This window comes from Mesocricetus auratus, unplaced genomic scaffold, assembly GCF_017639785.1.
Source record: "Mesocricetus auratus isolate SY011 unplaced genomic scaffold, BCM_Maur_2.0 Super-Scaffold_100006, whole genome shotgun sequence".
In the NCBI taxonomy this organism is placed as follows: Eukaryota; Metazoa; Chordata; class Mammalia; order Rodentia; family Cricetidae; genus Mesocricetus; species Mesocricetus auratus.
Genome location: NW_024429190.1, coordinates 86,558,183 through 86,581,240, shown reverse-complemented (window position 1 = coordinate 86,581,240; position 23,058 = coordinate 86,558,183). Strand labels below are relative to the sequence as shown.

Sequence of the window (23,058 nt, the reverse complement as noted above, 5' to 3'; positions counted from 1 at the left end):
TATGTGGTACTGAGTATGCTTTGGAGAAAAGAAAATACCCGAAGCATTTACCTCTGCTGAAGTAATGTGCAGCCCACTCTTTCTTTTCATGCAGCCTGAGATTTCAAGAGACTGATGTTTTGAGTGAGGCATTATTTTAGGGTTAATGTTCATAAACCGAATGGAAACACTGTCTCCTTTTTAAGGTACAGGGAGTAGTAAGACCTAAAGAACCTGGACTTTCCGTGTGGACCTTGTTGGCCAAGGTCTGAAGGAAGGCTCAGGTGGATGGCGTCTTAGCGAGGACCGAAGCTAATGTCTCACCCATACATGGATTCTTTCCTTTGTGGGTGGCAATTGGTGTGGCAGACAACTGACTAAGTATGCTAGCTCTCCTGGGGCAGAGGGAGCAGAGGAGGCAGCACTAGTCAAACCAGTTTTAAGTCTGGTTCTGTCACAGATGTGTGTTGTGGGGGTAGATGTGTAAAGCCATGTAGACTCCACAGCTTGTCCACAAAGTGGGACTGGTCCCCACAGCCCTGTGAGATTTCTCAGACTCAAAGTCATGGGCTCATGCCTCAGGCACCTGGCATGTGGTGAAGACACACAGCTTGCGTTAGGACATCTTAGGAACCCTAAGTGCTCAGGAAGCTGCACGAGAAACTGTTCCCCTTTGTCCACACCCCACATTTCTCTTCTTCAATTATCTGACCCGAATTTGAGTCATCAAATTTTCTCCCCAAGACTGCTATGATGTATTCTGCTTCACCCCCTGCCTGAAACTTCTGGTCTTTCCCAGCAAGCTTGTTCTCAGAACATTACTTAATGAGAAATGCTTCAAGTGAACCTTCACCTGTTTAAAGAGAACCTTCACCAAGTGTTAACTGTATACCAGGCATTGTTCTTCTGCAGCAGGATCCCGTTTCATCTTCTCCATGATCCACTAAAGCAAATTTACACTTTTTAAAAAGCATAGTATATTGAGAAGTGAGATAATTTCCCCCAAGTCCAGAGTCATGACTGAGCCTGGCCATCTGGCCCTAGATTCCTTCTCTGTACAACTCATCACTTTATTTGAAGCAATCAGTGTCTGAGTTCAGAGCTTGTCAGCCAGTGGACTTCAAAGTTTGAAAGCTCCAGCTGGATGTAGTTACCATGGCAAAGGTAACAATGTGAAGTATATAGTCAGTACCAAGAGCTAAGGAGAGGCTTCTCCCATCTTCACTCTTGAGGAATCCTAGATAGAGAACTCAAGGCATACCCTTTGTAGAGGCTTCCATAATTCCCATCAGGGTTGTACATCCTCCATGAGTCCAAGAACCATGGTACACATCTTCAGTGTCTACACTCATTCCTGACACACAACAGTTATCTTAGACTGATGGATGAGTGAGTGGGCAGACAGGCAGTGGTTCATCATTCACACTGAAGGATGGGGGAAAGGAAATAGTAATGAGTCTTGGAGAGTGGAGGGATAGAGTGATGGATGAATAAATCAGTGGGTAGATTGAGGGAGGACTAGTTAGATGCATAGATGAAGAAAAGAAGAGATGGATGGATAGAGATGAGTTAATGGACTGATGATTTATATTAAGCAATCCATGTTTAATAGATGAATACAACATAGAACTTAGGGAACAGTATATACATACATTAAAAATAATTACATCATGGATTTTTTTCTATATACATACATGTGAATTTACAAATACAACCTGATGAGTCCATTCAGTGTTGATTACATCCATATGTTTCTAAGGCTGACCATCCACCTGGTATTGGATAATTAGATGGCACATCCCTGGAGAAGACCAATCCTGACTCTGAGCAATCATTAATTGTTGTAGCTCTTCAGCAAGGGGTGTAGCCTTGTGAGATTTCCCTAATCCCTGTTGGCATGTTAATTAGATATTTTCATTGTGCAGGTCTTGTTTAGGCAACCAGGAGATTTCATCTTTCTTGCTTCCCTGTCCTGTATATAAGATAATCTCACAGCAGGCTTCCTTGTCCTCTTGTTCTTCCAGTCTTTGTGCCCCTACTTTGAAGGTCCCCCGAGTGTTAGATGGAAGGGTGTTGCAGGTGTGTTAGTTAGGCTTCGGTAAGGTAGAGTATGGCCAGTTGTTCTCTGCATTTTTGAACAGTTGTGGATTTCTGTAATACTCTGTCTTCTGCCAAAGGAAGCTTCACTGATGAGGAAGGACAGCTCCTCTTATCTGTAGGTCTAAGGATCCATATTTAGAATGCAGCTAGAAAGGATACAGATTTAGGAAAATGGCAGTAGTAGCTTCTCTCCTAGGTAGTTGGCTGTGTTTATAGTTAACATTTATGAATTCTGTCGCATTGAATGAGCCTTAAGTCCCATTATACAACTGTTGGTTACCCCCAAGTTATTCATGCTGCTGATGCACTTGTGAGGATTTCTTGTCATGTTGATCATTGTGGTTTGTAAATGTCACGTATGAGTAAGAGTATTGATCGCTTTTCTCTCTTGACAACTTGCACGACCCTTTCTAGTACTATGAGAGCTGATCCTCTGTCATGAGACTTGCCAGACAATTCCAGCTTTAGTCCTCAAAATCTTGTGTTTTAAGTGTGAGTTGTCTTCAGCAGTCAGAACTTATCTTAAAAATCTGGTCAGCAACCAAAGACAGTGGCAATTGTCTGTATTTTTTTTAATATCTTGGCCTTTCCTGATCAACAACTCAAAAGAAGGTTTCTCATGCCTGGTGCTGGAGTATTTTGCTAGATAGTCTATGGCCCTTGGGGAAGCATTGTCACCCCCAAGTGGCATTACTTCATATGTAATTTAGATAAACATGGATTAATACAACTTCCTGTGACTTCATCAAACATCCTTAGTGTTATTTACCTTGGTATTGTTCTTGTAGGCATGTTAACAAGAAACTGATCTAAAAAGTCCCACTGAGTACCTTAGCTCTCTTCACATCAAAGCAGAGTTTTCTCCTGCAGTTGTATTTTCTTATTGGTGTGCCATTCCAAATGACTTGGTGGCACATAGACTACACTGCATCAAACAAGCAATTTCCCTAAAGAACAAGATTTTATTTGTTCAGCAAATGTTTACCGGATGCCTGATCATCCTCAGGCGCTATTCTAAGAGTCTGAAGCATAGATGCAAACAAGACAAACACTGTGACCATAGGGACAGGAAAATAAATGCTCCCCCATGGCCATGGAGTAACAAAAGACAAAGAGAATTGTACTACAGGGGACAGAGTTCAGAGTGGAATTTGTAGTTTAATAGAGGAGGATCAATTATGATAAATTATCTGTAGATGTTTTAGCCTATACTATAGTGCTTCAATTTGAGAAAAATCAAACCACAGAATAGAAAACGTATGAGACCAAGAAGGAATTGGAGATCTGAATTATTAGTATATGTTTTGCACAATAACTTGATAAAGTGAGAAATACCTTCGATTGGTGCTGCATTGGCTTATTTTGCTTGTTTTCTTACAGGATTAACAGCCCTGGGATCTGAAGGGGCTCGGTGCTTCTGAACCCTAAGCTGAGCAGCCGACCAGCATCAGCATCCTTATTTTCATCCACAAAGCAAAATGGGAGGCCAAGAGAGCCTGCTGGGAGGAAGCCAGACCCGCAGGTAAACCCTCGTGCTTTGGCCAGGGCCTTGTTCAGCCTCGCTGTGCCCACATCTGCCTCCTCCTATGTGCTCGGACCTGTAGTGATGTGTGCCCGCCCCGGGGCACCTGTCCTTCACTGAAGCTTGAAGCATGAGCACCAGCAGCCACGCATGCCCAGTCCCGGCAGTGCGTGGACACATGACTCACTACCCGGCGGCACCCTACCCATTGCTGTTCCCCCCTGTCATCGGAGGACTCTCCCTTCCTCCGCTCCACGGTCTGCATGGCCACCCACCTCCTAGTGGATGCAGCACTCCCTCTCCAGCCAGTAAGTACTGAGGGTCCGGAAACGGTGTGGTAGACGGGCTCACTTCCATTTTGTGAGTTTCTCTCAGGCTAGAATTCTACCTGAAATGGTGTGGGAAGTAATAAGTGCGGTGATGGTGAAATGTGATTTGACCTGAAGCCACTTGCTCTGTTTTATAAAGTGCGTAAAGCTGGTCTCAGAAGAGGCTGAGATCCCTGAAGACACTGAGTACCAGAACACGAACTTTGAAGCGAGAGACAAAACTGCCACTGGTTCTCCTGATACTGGAGTCTATCTCGTGTGGTTTTTCTCTTGGGCATTGTGTTACCGATGCTACCTGGAGTCCTTAGTTCCCAGACCCCTGCTGTCAACTCCTGTCAGATGGTTTCCTGTGTCCCTGACAACTTTGGGTTCTGTGCTGAGTTGCTTCTAACCCAAGATCATTTCTTATCTGGTGCGTAAAAAGTGCTATGAGACAGGAAAGAGATTCTGAGAATTCCTCAAGCCTATATGGTACATGGTACATGGTTTTAAAGAGTCAGAAGTCAGAGCTGTGACACCAATGAGCTTGTCTAACTTTGGGGAAGTCTGTTGTTACGTGGAGGTTGAAGGTGTGCTGGTTCCTCTGGTGTGGCAGACATTGGTGGTGTTTCCTGTTCATTCTTCCTGCTAGGAATCAGCTAGAGCTCGGTGTAGCCCTCCCTCTTGATGCTTCATGCCTCGCTGCTCTTAGCAACTCCCTGTAAATACTGGTGTGGCTGTAAAAAGTTTGTCATTTGAAGAACTGCCTTAACTTTGTTTTGTGATGTGTTCATGGTGCTCAACTTTCCCTCCTACCTTCCTCACTCACAGTAGGGGGAGCCTGTTCCACCTAAGGAGTCATTCAGCAGTAGAGATGGGGCCACTACAGTCAGCAGGGGGTGAATGACAGACAGTTGGGATTTGGTGACAGGGATGTGGATCACCACCACAGAAGGATCATGCCTGCTAAATTCTGACTTGTTTCCATCTTGGAATAACCCAATTGTAATTCATCCCCCCATGGTTTAGGTTCCTGGCCTCAGTGCAAGACCATGAAAGTCTTAGAAATATTCAGCAAGCGTCTTTTAGGCTGACACACAGCACATCCCAGCAGGTTTCTGCTGTCACTCTGGAAGTGAATTCCATTGATGTGACTGAGAAATTAAGAAAATAGTGTTCCTGTCCTAGGATCAAATATAGCAGATTAGATTCTCTCAGGCTGCCTGAAGTCCCCAAGCCAACAACTTCAGGCTACTTCGGGTTCTGGTTTTGAGGAAAGTTCAGTGAATATATGTTATATGGAGGGGGGCAATTGGTATTGCACAGTGATGTGTATCACTGGACAGGTAGTTCTGCTCCATTTCCCATGATACCTCTGGGCTGGGGCTGGAGTGTTCTATAGAGATGGGCTTGGCTGTGGTTAAACCCTAATTACCTCCATTTTATAAATGACATGCAAAAAGGTCATGTTCACATATTGCCCAGAGTAGGTTTGGTACTTAGTAAGATTCTGTAGCCCACAAATCATCTAATATTGCTCTCCTTATGGATCAGGTATACTGACTCTGCTGGGGAGACACGACGTGGAAAAATGAGTCAGGCCATCCTAGATCTAACCTCCCCTCAGTCTGTTGGTGGCTCCATCTCTCTCTGTCCCTGTATGAGCTGAGACATGCCATATCTACTAATAACACACACACTAATAACACACACAAGATGCTGTTGCTATTTGCTGGGGCCACATTGGAACTGAATTTTCTAGAACAAGCTTGAAGAGGTGCTGGAAGTTGCGCATAGGATTCAACCTTTGCAAGATAATCCTTTGAAGTTCAAGGAAACAAAACACTTAATAGCTGGCAGATTTTTTTGGATTGTTTTGTTTTCAAAAAGCCTTCAGGAAGGTACTGAATGACTGAGCCTTGAAAAGTGGCTGGAGTAAGGGCAGGTTAAGGAGGTTCAGGCTGGAATCTTCAAATCTGCCTTCCCTCTTGCCCCTGTCAGTCCCTTGTTTATTCTTTCTTTCTTTCTTTCTTTCTTTCTTTCTTTCTTTCTTTCTTTCTTTCTTTCTTTCTTTCCTTCCTTCCTTCCTTCCTTCCTTCCTTCCTTCTTTCTTTCTTTCTTTCTTTCATTCTTTCTTCCTTCCTTCCTTCCTTTCTTTCTTCTACAGCCAAATCAAGTGAAAGTTGCTGAGGTGAAGTTCATTAGGGCATTTCTGTGTGTATGAGTGATTGCCTGCTTGTATGTATATATAACATGCATGCAAGGAGAAAGTGCTCTCCAAGCACTTGGGAGGCAGAGATACTCAGATCTGTGTGTTTGAGGCTAGTAGCCTGATATAAATAGTGAGTCTCAAACCAGCTAGGGCTACATAGCAGGCCTCTGTCTCACAGAGAGGTAGGTGAAGGGAAGGAAAGAGGGGGGAAAGGGAGAGAAGGGGAGGAGATGGTATTATAAAAATCTGTGCCTTAGATCCTAAATGAGGAGTGAGATCTTAAGAGGTACCCAACAACTTTACTCTGGCTAAAAACTAAGTATAAACTTTTATTTATATCCTAAAATTAATTAAAGAGATATCCAAGTGCCTTGAATTCTCAGTGTGTAACAATCCACATACTTGGGTGGCAGGGCAGCAAATGTACAGCAGAATGGAGTGAGCGGCTGGCGGCTGATGCACGGGGACTTGTTGACATGTCTGTGACACTCTGTTTACATCTGTGTCTGCTGCTCAGTCAGGAGGAATACATTGCCCGGCCCCAGAAATGAGACTCTTGCCAGCAGTGTGGGATTGTGGAGACTCCAGAACCTTCCATCTCAAAAGCGAATAAGAACACCTTCCTTCCCAAAAGCAAATAAGAACACCTTCCTTCCCAAAAGTAAATAAGAACACCTTCCTTCCGTGGCTTCCTGGTCACACTCGCACACGTGCCTCCTACTCCAGAGCGTGAGCTGTGCTGAACTACTGTCTGTGCTACTCTGTCCTGGTTGTTGCACCTACGAGTGTTCTTCTCGGGCTGCGGTGACATGCTCCTAGTCAACAATACTTGGGAGACTGAGGCAGGAGGATTGAGAAATCAAGTCCAGCTTGATGTACATAGTAAGACCTCGATTTTTAGCAATGTCCTTGACATAGTATGTTGTTGTCTTGCATTCTGACAGTTCTTACATCATGGAGCCCTGTAAGTTTAGAACACAGAGAACACGATAAAGGGAGCACACACACATAAGGAGGAAAATCACCAAGCATTCAGCACCTCATGGGCCAATCTGTGTCGGCCCCAGTACTTCTAATAGCACCCCGGCATGGCTGTCAGGCAATGAGTAGAAGTGCCATTTTACAGATAAACACCATGAAGCTTAGGGAGGACAGCCCACAGCTTAAATGCTAGTTAGAGCTGGAGTCCAATTCCAGATCTTGGAGCAACAAAGTGCATGCCTTTCCCAGTGTGTCAGACGGTGAGGCCAGCCTAACCTTTGGATGGTCCTCTGGGACACACAGGCATCTCCTTCCATGCTAGCCATGGGTTCCTTGGAGATGATAGATGGTAGGGGATTCTGAAAGTTCTTTAGTTCCACAGAAGACTAGGGAATCAGCTGACAGGAGAGTTGGAGGAAACCCCTGGTGAGGGTGCCATAGCATGGGGCGGGGGTGGGGGTCAGGGGTAGCCTTCCAGTGGGAGGAGAGTTGTGGGCTGCCAGGCTATACTCACAAGCTGGATTCCAGGCATGCTGTGAAAGTTGGACAGCTATCTGTCTGTGTTGCTTTCTGTCCGTTCATGGCTGCTTGTTCTGTTTTATGGTGCCCGTGTGCTCTTTTATATGGTGTTCAAGCTGGAAAATGTTACTAAGAATTTTGGCTGAGTATCTTTCAAAATGATCTGTTTAGTTCCAGGACCTTCTAATGAGAGTTCTTTCTTGAAAGTGCTGTCCCCAGCCCTCCAGGAAGATAGACACTTCTTAAAATTAGCCATGACAGGACACAAAGGGAGGCTTAGACTAACAGGAGCCTTGTCACCTGGCTTGTCTGAAAACAGTATACAGCTGAGTTAGACTGCAAGCTTTTCACCAGTGTCTACGGGTAGTTGTCCCAGAGGTCCCGATCCTGTCTGAAATACATGCACACAGATAGACTAAACCTCACTTGTTGATTCAGTAGTCTGGTGCCCTTTGCCCTAATCTTATTTTCTTTCTGTTGAGTCACATTTCCCCTGAATTTACACAGTAGACACACACAAAAGGAATCAAGTTAGGTGTCAGGGGAGTGACACACCACTACACTTACATCGTGGTCCACATCCGTGTGGTCTTCACGGTGTTAAACCTAATAAAAACAAGATCAAAGAAATTTGTGGAGAACTTGTGGGTCAGTGGTAACCTTTTTGCCCATTTCATTTAGTTCAGTTGCTAACTGTGGCAGTCAGAAGCTTTGCTTCTGTGTTTGGGAGAGCACACTGTACTCTTTGACATGAGGGAACCACTGATTTCCTGCAGACTGGAGCAGCATGTGCATTCTGTAATATTTTGCTCCTCACAAGTAGACAGGTATTCAATACTTTAGTGTCTCCCCCCAAACTAAAGGCATCTTAGTGTCTATTTCCCAGATCCCAGATAGGATTGGCATATGGTCCTTATCATTGTTCTGGTGAGGAGCTGGACTCCTGGTAGAGCTTGAACTTTACCCCCAAAGAGATCAAGAAGACATGCATGCGAAATTGAAACCAAAGGATTATTTTTCTATTTCACCTGCTTTGCTGGGGTTCAGGTCTCAAAGAAGATGCCTAGAGTCAGCAGCAGCAGGAGGGGCAGGCAGGACGTGATCTGAGGGTGAATTGGGATAGTTTTTCCAGTGAATGCATTGAAAAAGAATGCACCTTTTATACTCAGCACTTACACATAGGATTAAATGGGAGAAAGGAGGCATGTGAGCTGGGGTGTGACTTGAGATCTTGGGCTGAAGAAGCATTGACCTTGACAAAGCTAATAGGCAAACATGCTCATGAAAGCGCCACAAGTTTCTCTTGCCTTTTTAGCAAGGAGGAACTTTATTCAAGCCACTGAGGAAATGGCTGACCTTGGGAATGGACTTTCTTGAGGAATAGGTAGAGAGAGGATTTGGAATGCATCACCATTCGACAACAACAGCAACAAGTTTAATGTGATGTGGAGGTGTAGATTCCCTCCCTGGGTTAATCATTGCACAATATATACACAAATCAAAGCATCATGATGTATGTCATAAAAAGTACAAATATTGTGTGCCAGTTAAAAGACAAAATTAAAAAATAAAATGCGGAGAGAGAGTAAAGCAGCAGGTAAACAAGGATAAAGGGAGAGGAAATGAGCCTAATTGTGCCTGAATCTGAACACTAATGGTGACCTCCAAGGACGTGAAGCCATCCAAACCCAGCAAGATAGTCCCACTGACTGTCTTGCTTCTCTTTTACTTAAATTTGGAAAGGATAATGCATACTAAATACTTATTTATTCAATGTACTACATAGCACACCCCTATCCATCCACAGGAAAGTAGAAGAAAACAGACCCAGGCAGCCAAGTTTCCTCCAGTTCTTCAGTCATCAGAGTCGGAAACATTTTTTGTTTGTTTTTTTTGGGGGGGGCGTTTCAAGGCATGGTTTCTCTGTGGTTTTCGAGGCTGTCCTGGAACTACCTCTTGTAGACCAGGCTGGTATCGAACTTACCATTGTCCGGCTGAGTTGGAAACAATTTCATCTCACACTCTTGCTCTAATCAAGACCAGGTTTGTCTTCATAGCTCCATGTTTGATGTGGATAATATAAACAGATTTATTTATATATGTATTGTTTTTATAGAAAGAGTCTCACTATGTAGCCAAAGCTACATAGTGCTTTAGTGTGCTGGAATTGATGAAGCCTTAACTAAGAAAATGTCTCCATAAGTTCAACTGTAGCAAATCCTATAGGGAATTTTCTTAATTAGTGATTGATGTGGGTGTATCCAGTCCATTGTGAGTGGTACCATCCCAAGACTGGCAGCCCTAGCTTCTATAGGGAAGCAGTCTGAGCAAGACATGTGGAGTAAGCCAGTAAGCAGCACCCCTTTGTGTCCTCTGCATCAGATCCTGCCTCCAAGTTTCTGCCCTGACTTCCTTCAGTGATAGACTAAGATGTGGAAGTGTAAGCCAAATAGACCCTTCCCTCCCCAACTTGCTTTTGGATTTCATCGTAGCAGTAGCAACCCTAACTACGATACTGATCCTTGCCACATTGAACTAACCAAGGATATAGTTGCTCTCTTTTCATTCCCTTTTGTTGCAGTCGGGGCATTATAGTGACTTCTTTGAAATCATTCATGTAGGTGTTGGTGCCTATACTGCTTTTATTTTGGAACATTAGTATAGCGTATGTTTCTTGTTACTTTTATTTTGAAACTGTAGTATATACCATGTTAGAAAAAGAAACACTAAGTGAAAATCTTGGGGAACGATGGAATGAGTACATGATTGAATCACTGAAAAACAACAGTGTCAGTGTACCTGGAAGGCAGATACTATAGCTGTGGAAGGAAGAGCAAGGGAGATGATAAGTGGATCAGACATGCAAAAGCTCACAGCATTAAAGCCAGTGGCTCCAGCAAGCCAGCAGCAAGCGGTGAGGTCTGTAAGGGCAAGAGCTCCCACCCAAAGAGAAAGTGTTCTAAGTTACTATTTTAGACACTGAGCTGGTTACAAAGGAGTCATTCATCACTTCTTCCAAGTTTCGATGTGTAGCCAGTGACCACTGTAAAGGGGCAGTCACTGCCCCACGCTAGTTTAGCTTAGCACACATGTTACAGGAATTTATACCAGGGACTTGTTTCTCTGTTGGAGTTTTCTGTGTCTATCAGAGTGGCTGATTCTCACCTGTGAGTGTCATGTTGGATTCTAGTTCCAGTGAGAAACCTTAGAAGAATGCTAAGATCATCATGGATTGATCCCGGGAATGCTGGTGTATGCCTTTAATCTAGCACCCGGGAGGCAGAGGCAGGCAGATATCTGTGCATTTGAAACCAGCCTAATCCAAAGAGTAAGTTCCAGGACAGCAGGACAGGCTTCAAAGCTACGTAGAGAAACCCTGTCTGGAAAAAACAACAACAAAAGATTACCATGGATTGAATTGTGCTTCTCAGGAAGATGTGGCTGTCCTAACCTCCAGTTCCTTTAAACATGCCTTATATGCAAATAGAATCTAAACAGATGATCAAAGTGGATCATGCTTACTGGAATGAGTGCTGATGGCTGTGTCTGCATGCAGGACATGTTTGACACAGATCTAGTGACATTGTGCAGACCACAGCTATATTGTCACGGTCAAAGAACTCTCAAGACCTCTGGCCACTTGTAGAGCTGCTGAGAGGTGTGGCAAGCTATTCCCAGCAGCTGCTCTCTATATTTGCAGATGGCAACTCTCAGAAGAAAGTCTGAGAATGATAACTTCTGCCACTGAGAAAGGAAAAGGCTGCTTGTTCTTTATCATTTCCTACTGAAATATATCCATTTTGTTTCTCATAGTTTCATCATTGTAGTGATATTTCCTGTGTCCTCTTTACTTGAGCTGCTGAGCAGTGTTTGGGGAATGTGGTCTTTCCCCCTTAGCTGTAGAGCCGATGTCTCTTGATTGGGCAAGCTCAAGGCTGTGGTCACATGTCTTATCATCTGCTTTAATAAGACTTTCTTTTCCGCTCATTCTTTTTGTCTTATCATTGAGTAGAAACTCCCAAACCCCTTCTTGGCCCCACCCATGTTCTATAAAATATTTACATTACCCTTGATTTTAAAGCCTCCTTCCAGAAGTTCTAGTAGGTTCCCATGGATTCCACACTGTATTCACAGTCCCCAACAGTATCTTGCATATTCCAAATTCATATTCACGTTTGAGTCATGGGGATTATTGGAGCACTGATCTTGTCACTATCATATTCAGTTGGTTTTTGTTTTTGAATAGCCTTCAGTCAGGCATCCCTGACAGTCCTGTACAAGGATTTGTAAGCTAACTGTATACTTGACTGTCTAACATCCTCATGTTTGGCATTCTCAGTAGCCTTTCTTCCATTAAACAGGCAAATTTAATGATGCCTTTATCTAGCTCTTGACCTTGTCCTTGACCTTCATTCTTAGATAAATTTTGTTGTGCAATTGATTCTGTATACTTGTACATTCTGCCTTGTACATATACACCTGTTACTTCTCCACATTTGGAAAACCTGTTTCACTTCTGTTCTCATCCTCCTCCTTCTCTTTCTTCTCCTTGTTCTCATCCTTCTCTTCTTTTTTATTCTTTCTCTCCCTCCTTCTCTTCCTAATAGTTCAATATCTTTAAACTTACTTAAAACTTCTGAGCCTAACAGCTGGGACTATAGCTCAGTGACAGCATGTATGAAGTCCTAGTTTAATCCCCTGAATTGAGAGCCTCACTGAGCCTTTCCCTGTTTAATCTTACCCTCTCCAGTGTGCCTTTTGCATAATATTATAAATCAAGATTAATATCATTAAAGTCTGCAGAACTGACCATTTGTTAATTTAGTGCTGAGAGGTTTTTTTTGCCAAATGCTCAGGACACATGTAAATTCTTGGTCTAAAATGCAGAGCGTGAGCTTGTTTGAAAGACAAGGGCAGTGGTTATCTTCCCAGTGACCACATTGGCAGCACTGAATCCCAGACTCTGCTGCATCTAGGACCTTCCAGTCTAATCCAGAGTGTTCATTTGGAAAGGGCTGCTGTGTTAAACCAATAGTGTATTCATGTGAGTCATGGGGTGGCAAAATTTCAGAAGCTTGCAGATGAGCAAAAAGGGGCTGGCCTCTCTGGGCACAGTCCATGAACTTGAATACCATGGCCTCACTGGGCACAGTCCATGAATTTGAATACCATCTTCCCACTCTCTACACGTCCCCTTCCCTATAAACCTAGTGTGATGATGGAGTCCTAAAAGACAAGGTAAGAGTTTTGTCAACTGATAACATGAACTACTTTTGACAATGCCACAACCACAGAACCCCACAAAATAGTCACCCATGTTCTTGTCTGTGCTCTATTTTCACAGTATGCCACTTCCAACCATGCTTTTGCATGTCACAGGACAGTCATACATAGCTTTCTTTCCAAAGGGAAAGGTTTCTAAATCCATATAAATGTTCTTACAAGCCTTTAAATCTACATGGGGCACAAAGCCTAACAATGAATTCTTTCACATTACAGAATTATCCAGGGTGTGGTCATATACTTGGCTACTAGAGAAGACCACTTTCATAAGTAAACATAGCATGCTTTGTTACTTTCTATTTGTCACAATGTCCAAGAAAGACACATGCATTTAATGTGTCTATGTTCAGAGCCAGAGAACTGGGTCAGAGGCCATGCTTTTCCCACTTATGGACTGCATGGCTTGCAGATCAATTATCTCTGTTATTGTTTAAATGACTTTGGTAATATCTGTAATGATGGATGTATCTCAGGCATTATGCCTTTGCTTCTATGACTACCAAGCTATGCTCATGTTAACTGCTTAATGACTATAAGATCAACCAATCCAAAAAGAAGACACCTAAAAGGGAAAAAGTTAACCTTGACATTTCACACCAGCAAGGGACACTTCAATGATAACCATATAATGAAAAAAAAACATGCCATTCAGCATATCTGTTTTTGTCACGATATTACACAGGGCATGAATTTGTGTGAGCCCTGATGGGACTCTCTGAAACTCAATATGATCCTCTCAGCCTGATTCTGTTCCAACCACTTTTTCCCAGGGAATCTGAGAGTAAACCCAAATGTGCATAGACCACCCTTGATCTTGTTAGCATAACTAAGCCTAGACAGCCAAATGGATTTAAGTGTAAATGCATTAAATGCATTTCATAGGCAAAAACACATTATTTGGTACATACATACATACATACATATACATATATATATATATATATATATATATATATCCCTAAGAAGAAAAAGGCTAAGGCTTGATACAGATACTAACAATTAAGAATCACAGAACTCCAGATGGAAATATAACTGACAAACCCAGACAATGTAACCATATATGGAGAATACAGCTCCTATAAAGAGTAGACTGTGTTCTTCATGTCGTAAGAGAAGGCTGCTACCTCACATTAGCTACACTTTAGCAATCAAAGAAAGGTCCATTAAGGTGATCTTGTAAGAGCTGTTTATATCCACTGAAGCTGCTGGTATCAAGTGTTAGAAGGATGACAAGCATGTACCCACACTGTGGGGAAGAAGCTTTATCTGTATAATAACCAGAAATACTTCTAGGGTTGATTATGTGAGACCAAGGGACCTAGATTGTAGGTCGAATCATAGAAACATCCTTTATATGGACATAAGGCCTCATGGTTAGAAATGTTTAGAGTAAGAGCCACTCAAAGTGTAAACCTACAAACCATCCAAGTACCAACAAGGAGATAAGGGCAAATTAGTAGTATATTCAGTAAACTGAATTATTTGCTAGTGAAAATGAAATTGTACTTTAAGTTGAGATCCAGTATTGATGAGAAGGCCCAGTGTGTAAAGGCACTCACCAGCAAGCCTAATGACTGGAGTATGATCTCTAGGATCCCCGTGGTGGGAGAAGGGAGAGAGTGCTCACCCTCTCAAGTTGTCCCCTCTAGGATCCCCGTGGTGGGAGAAGGGAGAGAGTGCTCACCCTCTCAAGTTGTCCCCTTACCTCCACACTTGCAAGTTCATTCGTTCTCTCCCCCACTCCTCAAATAAACAAAATCTACTTTCAAAAATGAATGCAGCCGGGCGTTGGTGGCACACACCTTTAATCCCAGCACTCAGGAGGCAGAGACAGGCAGATCTCTGTGAGTTCAAGACCAGCCTGGTCTACGAGAGCTAGTTCCAGGACAGCCTCCAAAGCCACAGAGAAACCCTGTCTCGACAAAAACAAACAAAAATGAATGCAATGGTAAATAATGATCAGGTATGCTAAAGCTCCATAGACAATGCTAATCTTACTATGAACTGTTGAGTAATGGTTTTACAACCATTGCTAGGTTTGTGGCTGGGTCACTTATAAGAAAAGACTGGTTAACAATAGGGAGGCATGCATATTGCTTCATATGTTTTATGCGGCATTGGTGCCTTCAGAAAATGAAGACTCAGAGAACACAGCAGCCTGTGGGCTCCTTTCATCTTTATTTGGGTGAAGTTTAGTGCAAGGCACAGCTGAGCAACATCCTTCTCAACAGAGGCCGTGATGGCATGAAGTCAAGGCCTGTCTACTTAGATCCCTCTCTTTGTCCTTGTGTCCCAGATAAGGACCACAGCCTCCCTCAGGATGATCCACAACTAGCTACAAAGGAGCACATCCAAGAGGAACCACAGGGATTTGTGACGGCTTCAGAGAGAGGGTGGGGAGATTAAAGGGGCCTCTCTGATCACACCACTTCCTCAAATGACAATGAACTGAATATTCAGGGAAACACACTATTAAAATAAAAGAAGCTTGTTTAGAAAATAATATATTTTAGTAAAAGAATACAATAAGTGACAGCAATAGATATTTCCGGGTGGTCCAGGGCTGGAGCACAGGGGCAGATGTACAGAAGTGATGAGTGAGTCTGTTCATCATCCAGTGTTTGGTGTACTTACCCAAACAAAAACGATCACTTACACAGGCAGACAGACAGACAGACACAGAGAAAGACTGAGGCAGAGATAAATCGCTCATTAAAAACACCTTAAAGTTTCCACCCTAGCAGGGATGATTCAAATACAGTATTTAAAATCTATACAATTGTGGTATTTTTAAATTGTCTTGTTTATGAAGAGGCAAAAATTTGAAAGGTCCCAAAATCACCTGAGCTACAGAACATCCGCTACAGCTTGTGGAGAAGGGTAAAGGTTTCTTTTCTGTGAATTGGTTTTGCAGTGAGGTTCAAGATACTTGCCTATTTTGATCTGTGGTTTGCATCCAGTTTTTGTGTGTGGTGTGTCTGAGAGTATGGACAGTATCACAAGCTTGTTCATAACTGAAAAAAGAAACTGGAGAATTCATTCCTAATAAAAGTTGACTTCTGTCAGCATGAAAATCCAACTTCGAAGCATTGGTGGATAGATGAGCATGTTGACATGGAAACGGAAAAGAAGTTTCCATGATTATAATTAAATATTAATAGGTATCAAAATTTTAATAATTCTATTTTAATGACTTTATTTACTTTTTAGAATATAACATAACTATCATTTCCCTCCTTCCCTCTAAACCCTCCCATATAGCCCTTCTGCTTAATATTTTGTTTTTATATGTATATGTTATATACTTTTGGGGGCATCCGTGTGTGTTTAATACAAAGTTTGGGAGGGTTTTGGGGGGCAATTTTTGTTGTTGCTGCTGTTTATTTATTTTTGAAATAGTGAGGATTGAACTCAGGGCCTCGAGCCTGCTAGGCAAGCATTTTCCCACTGAGTCACATCTAATCCTTGGAAGGTGTCATATCTATTTCTGTTTCTCAGTTGGGGATGATTCATGGTGCTTTCTTTTCGCTTTTTGTCTTGAGACAGCGGCTCACATGTAGCCCAGTGGCTTCCACCTGCAGTCTTCTGCACATGTGAGATATACAGACACATGACATCATCAGACACATGACATCATGCTCAGCTATGATGTCTGTGTGGTCCTCACTGAGGGACACTGACCAACATATTCTTAACTGTGTATTTACTACTTAATGCTTGGCACAGAGTGTAGGCAGTTTTCTGTCTTGACCGCCTGTCATCTCTGTCCCACCAGCCACTCCGTAAACAACAATATGGAAACTTATTATTGATTATAAATGCTGGCCAGTAGCTTAGACTTCTCTCCAGCCAGCTCTTACAACTTCAGTTAACCCATTTCTACTAGTCTGTGTGCAGCCCTAAGGCTTATTTACCTTGACTATGCATTTCCCCTGCTGCTTCTTCTGAATCTGGCTCATGACTCCTCCAACTCTGCCCTTCTTCTTCCCAGTGTTCTCTCTGCCCTGAAAATCCTGCCTAGTGATTGGCCAGTAGCCTTTTCATTCACAATGAGAGCAACACATCTTAGTGTAATAGAAGGATTATCCCACAGCAACAGAGTGGATATCCTGTCTGCTATATGTTTGATAACAACTTGGGAGATTAGTTAAAATTGAATTCCATTGAACTAATTCATTGATGTTTGCTGAAATGAATCTCCCACCTGTCAGAATTCTGGTTAGCTGAGAGTTTGGGGATTCCAAACAGATTCCATTTTCCAGGAACCAACCTTTCCTAAGGATTTTTGAAAACTAGTTTTAACCTGAGGGAGAATTTAAGGAGACATTTTTGAGAAGAAAGTTATTCTGTCAGCTTCTCTGAACATTGCCCCAGCCTGTGTTCATGCTCACCTGTGGCTTTGTCTTTCTCTGTTTTAGTGTTATCAGCACTGTCTGGATACTCTTAGCTATCACATCCATGGGAAGCTACATCTGTGAGTTCACTCAAGTTAGCCATGGGAGATACATGACATGTTTCTTGAATTTATTTTATCAGATATTGTATTTTTTTGGAAAAAGATTTTATGAGCTTTTGCAAAATAATTACATGCACAGCTCTTTGAATTGTAAGGAAATACATATACATGATCAAAGTATGAGGGAAAGCCATTTGAGATCACTGTACTTAACTGTGTCTGATGATGCAGTTGCCCTGCACCTGAGTCCTTCTGGAGAAGAGGGTCCTCACAGGGCATAGGAAAGGTTTGTGAAGAGAAGGCAGCAGACCTGCAGCACAGTGCAGCTCCCAGGCTCACTCTGTCTTCAGGACATAAGATGCACATTGTGCATCGGAACTTTAGATAACCTGTCTTGTAGCAGGCCAAGTGCATCCTTTACTGCTCAATGAAAATGAAGTCCTAAGGCACCACACAGTATCTCCCGGTATACAGTCCTCAAATGCTCTGAGATCATCTAAAGCATAAGTGTTAATGTGTCAAGACAAATAACTGGTTCTCACAGACCTCAGGTAATTCTCCCTAAAAACCACTTTCTATGGCCAAGGGTTTGGGAAAGCACAGAGACCATGGACTTGAGACTCCTAAGAGTAAAGACAAAACCTCCTCTTGGGAGCAGGGCCCAAGCCGGACTTGGAAATGGCTGAGGGTGAAGTAGCTGTGTAGAATGAAGAGCCTCCATCATGGAGGAGCTGCTTCCATGGACAGAAACACGTGGACTCTAGCATTTTTGTATGTCTGGTACAATCCCTTCAAACTTCATTGCTGTTCATGGTCCTCTCCCTGCATATATCCCTTGCAATACACAATAGACCATTCCAGGAAAAGCTGGGTGTCTAGATGATGCCTCATCCCTGGGACCATGAAGGTGCTGATGTACTGCAGCAGTTTCTGGGATGACATCACAACAGAGTAATGATCTGTGGGAGGCAAGAAGAAGGTAGTCTGGTTCACATAACTCAATAGGCGGTGTTGGTTCTAACTCCAGGAGTCTAACCCTGAGTGGTTTATTTTTGGCATGTTCAAATATAGCACAGGGCCAGGTGGTGGTGATGTGCACCTTTAATCCCAGAACTCTGGAGGCAGAGGCAGGCAGATCTCTGTGAGTTCGAGACCAGCCTGATCTACAAGAGCTAGTTCCAGGACAGCCTCCAAAGCCACAGAGAAACCCTGCCTCAAAAAAAAAAAAAAAAAAGCACAGTTTTGTGGAAACTTCCTTGATGTCAATTAACTCTGTGCCACAAGAAAGCTTAAGGCATAACTACATCAAAACTCTGTGTAAAGTACATGTGACATCTTTCATAAAAATGGGTTCTATAGATGAACTACACATAACACCTTTCCTAAAGATAGGTTCTCTATATTGTCAAGCTCATGATAAGGATCTCTGCCACACAGACAGCACAAAACGTCACCAGGCTATTAACCACATCCACTCTTAGCCCTCTGGTGGATAACAGGTTCTGTACCCCTTTCTTTGAAGGGACAACACTGTGTGTTTAACATGTCTGGTTCCTCTAGTGCTTATCTGTGAGAACAAAGACCTCTGTGCCCCTCACGAGGTACCCTCCCTCAGAGCCAGCCAAGTGCAATTTCTACCACTCAATGAGAGCAGAGCCCTGAGTTTCAGTTCCCAGACTCTCTGAGCTTAGTTCAGTTTAGTGGGTGTGTTTAAATCTGAGGGAAGGACATGTATCTAGACTCTTTCCTTGGCTCTGCCTTACAGAGGAGGAGGAGGCTCACTGGCTGTTTCTGTCTGAGGCCAGAACTACCAAGTTTTCTCATAGGAAGTTTCAAGTACTCACCTTAGGCAAGCTTTTCTTTAGCAGACAAATGGGCTACACCCTGAGATCACCTCCTCTCTGTGAATGATGGAAGCTCCCTGCATTCAGATAACAGACAGCAAGCCCTTTAAAAAGCATCTCCCTGCCACACGCTTCCTTCTCTGCTCTTGGCCACTTATGTCCCTGTTCCTCAGGGTGAGCTTGTAGCAATAACAATTCTCCACAGCAGCCATTTCTGATGAGTCCCATGAGACTTGTCATCTGTGATAATGCCAGAAGCACCATCTAAAACCATCAAACCAGGGAAGGCAAGATGGCCCAGTAGTTAAGAACACATACTGCTCTTATAGGGACCCGAGTTCAGCACTCACATCAGGAGGTTCATAAACACATGCCAATCTAACTCCAGTCCTGGTCTCTACTCACTAACACACTGACAGTTGTACATACTCACAACTCACACACACACACACCTCATCCACACACAATTAAGAATACAATCATTTGTAAAGTTATCTGGGGTTGAGGCTGTAGCTCGGTTGTTAGAGTTCTTGCTTAGCATGCTGGAGGCCCTGGGTTTGATCCCCAGCATAGCACAAACCAGCATACACCTGTAAATCCAGCTCTCAGGAGGTAGAAGAAGGGAGGATTAAAGGTTCAAAGTGATCCTCGGCTACCTAGGGAGTATCAGATCCTGACTCAAAAAACAGCAGCAGTTAACTCTTTCCACTAAAAAAATATGTGTAAGAGATTGAGTTGGGGTGAATCCCATAACCAACAGACTAGCACACAGGGACTTGTATTGGGGACTCTATCCAGTTTCTTCTTATTATTGTCAAAGAAATCTATAAACAACAGTTACTGGGAGTTTCTGAGGCAGTTACAGACCTGGTAGGGCTTTGTGTTCTTCTCCTCTGTGGAAAGGGCTTTTAGGCTAATGAAATGACAGGGTTGGAAGTTTAGAAGAGCCCAAACAGACGTGGTTTCATTATGTCTCTGTCACCCACTCCACCAGTGCTCAGGAGTGCTCTTTTACTGTGGGAGAAGCCTCCTCTCAAAGTCACTTCCCTTCCCCGGCCACATCTTGAGGAGTTTCCATCTCAAAAGATTCTGATAATGCATTTAGTGTTGTAGTCATCACTTTTGTGGTCACTGGGGGTGAGGACATAGTCTCGCCTCTTCTCCAGGATGTTCTCTCTGATTTTGATAAGTGAAAGAAATAATCCAAGAAAGAATATGTGTGGCTCATCAGTGTGCATGGGAACAAATGGGCAAGCTCCTTCTAACCTCTCTTCAGAATGTGCTAACCTAACTCGCATCAGCAAGCCCTTAACTCCATCCATCTTGGCCATACAAGCAACTAGAAGAACACACTCTGGCCCAAGAGTTTCGTGCTCCTAACTTACAGTCCCTCCATGTAGCGCAGATACCTATGATCTGTATGACAAGGCATGCATTGGCTTATGAAAAAGTAAGTCTTGGAGGATATTTTCCCTAAGTCATCTCTGAGTACACAGAAAGGAGCCCTGAGACTTCTCACCTGCAGCTTTATCCTCATCTACAGCAGATAAAGGATGTGGCCCCTGCCCCAGAGGATCTGTAGAGACGTGAGAGTCACTAAGTGCCCAGACCCACTGTAACACTTGAAGGATTTACTGAAACAGCTTGGCAAATGTTTAACAAGGACGGTGTGCTTATATGCTCACAATCCGGAATTTTCATGAAGCTGTGGGTCTGGGACTTACAGGATATGAAGGTAAAATCCACCTAATGTCTTTGTAAATACCAGAACAGGAAGAAGAAGAAAGTGTTTTGCTGTGTAAGAACGGCTAAATAGCCTGTCAGGGTTAAGTAATGTTTAAGTCAAACAGTGGAGGACTGCAGCCCCTTGGGACCTCTCATAAGCTAATTATTCTTCCACCTTCCTGCTGCCCTTCTGGAGCGATCCGATTGGTGAACTTAAGTGTAATTGTATTTAAACCACCGTGGGTCATTTTGTAGGGTTAACTATGCTTTGGGGGACTGGGTCCACAGTAAAGATAGTTGGATACTGGCCACAGCTGAGATGACTTTCTCATGTTTAGTATTGAGTGGGAAGTAGTGTGCATTGAATGGAAAAAGCTCACCCGTTCCAAGATTAATGCGTCAGAATGGAAATTTTGGATGGAAATCCGTCTGAAGCAAACTCCAGAACCTTCAGCTCCCTCTTGTCCTTCACTGTGTCCTGCTCTCGGTCCGTTTGAAGATATTATTTCATAGTGCCGCATTCACAAGGAAAAGTCATTGTGTTTGCATTGCCCTTTGCCACCTTGGATGTAGGTGAGGATACGGCTTCCTCCATGCCATAGTATACCCTTTACACATCACTCCAGGAGATGTTTCTGTTCTGTGCTGTGTCTGTGTTGATCACACTGTTTTGCCTTGTAATCTTCTGCCTTGAGTTTCTGACATTTTCCTTGCAGTGAGTTCTTCCTGTGAGCCCATGTCTTCCCCTCATCCAGCCCTGCTGTCTTCATCTAATTTCCTGTTTCTCCAGGCTCATTTTGTGTTCTAGGAATCCTAAACTCCTTCCCTAAGACACCTTTTCTCTCCTGTTGAAGTGTGCTCTCTGTAACCACAGTGTGAGCATCTGCCCACCAGGCTGCTCTACTTAGCTGTGAGTGACTCGCACTGATAATCAGTAGCCTGGCTTTGTCTTGATTTTTAAGGGTATTTCAAGTAGGTGGGAAGGTTAACTGTGGGAGGCTTTACTGCTCATGGGTTTTTCTTCTGTACTGAGTTAAGCCAAGTTGGATATGACCTTCAAATATCTGAAAAGAAGGTGAATATCCCCCATGCACAAAGGGAAAAATGACTGTAAATAAGATACCTGTAAGTAATAAAATAGCCGGGACACCAGCATCAACTTCATGTATCTCTAGCAAGGACCAAAACTTTCTACAGTCTTCTGTTCTATGTGGTTATGTCATATTTTGGTCTTTCTCCTACAGTAGGGATTCCCACCAGGGGAACTGCCCTCATGGGCCTTTGAAAGTGTGTGGGGTTCATGTTGCTATGGTAATGCAGGGATGGTGCTGTAGCAAGCACAGATGAGGGTACTGGGCATCTGCACCAAGGCTGCTCCGCGTGCCCGTCCACCCCTCTGAGGAATGTGGGGCTTTAGATCTGCTCCTCCCTGTGACTGTGAGCAGGTGACCAGCCTGGTGTCCAGGACAGAGCGCAAACCCTGCTGAGGAACTCTGGGCCCCGGGTTGCTCACCTGTTGAACAGAGCCAGACATCCATGAGGCTTCCACTTCAGAGAAAGCCATGAAATCAGTGTGGCCTCTGGCCCTTGGAAGCAACATGTGAGCTGTGAACTTACTTTTCGCCAGTTAACCAAGCACACAGCTTTGCATTCTAGCCACGGGTCTCAGAATTTCACCATCGGCTCCACAGACCAGCTCTATCCAGACCTAATTTTCTCAATCTTGAATCTTCCTTTGCCACGGACCACAGCCTTTGACACACATTCTCTTCCATACTAAAGGAAAGCCCGTTCTCCAGGAACAAAAGGCAGCTTCCCTTGAGTGTGCCAATGCTTCCAACACTGCAATAGAGAAAATCTGTTTGTAACACACACACACACACACACACACACACACACACACACACAGACTGATATTGGGGTTCAAGCTTCAAGCTGAAAATTAGAGAAGCAAAGCAGCCAAGACAGTAGATTTTACCTCTACCCAGCTGAAATGGCGATCCTGTCTCCATGAACCTCACAGGCAAAAGGCTCTGAATTCCGGTCTCCTCCTCCTTTTATTCCTTTCTCCGCCCAGCCACATCCTCCTGTCTCCACCTCCCTAGTGCTGGGATAAAGGGGTGTGATTC

At 43.5% G+C, this 23,058-nt stretch overlaps 1 protein-coding gene across 2 annotated transcripts in view; it reads left to right on the top strand.

The window, feature by feature from the left end:
- The first annotated feature begins 3,460 nt into the window (after nt 1–3,460).
- The window catches only part of Rarb (retinoic acid receptor beta), a 336,441-nt gene continuing 316,843 nt past the window's right edge, over nt 3,461–23,058 (top strand). The window contains exon 1 of one of the 2 annotated variants that reach the window (XM_021233505.2): nt 3,461–3,909. In XM_021233505.2, coding sequence (XP_021089164.1) covers nt 3,732–3,909 — 178 coding nt within the window. In that variant the 5' untranslated portion in view covers nt 3,461–3,731. The remainder of the gene's footprint in view (nt 3,910–23,058) is intronic. The other variant, XM_021233504.2, reaches the window with a different exon arrangement.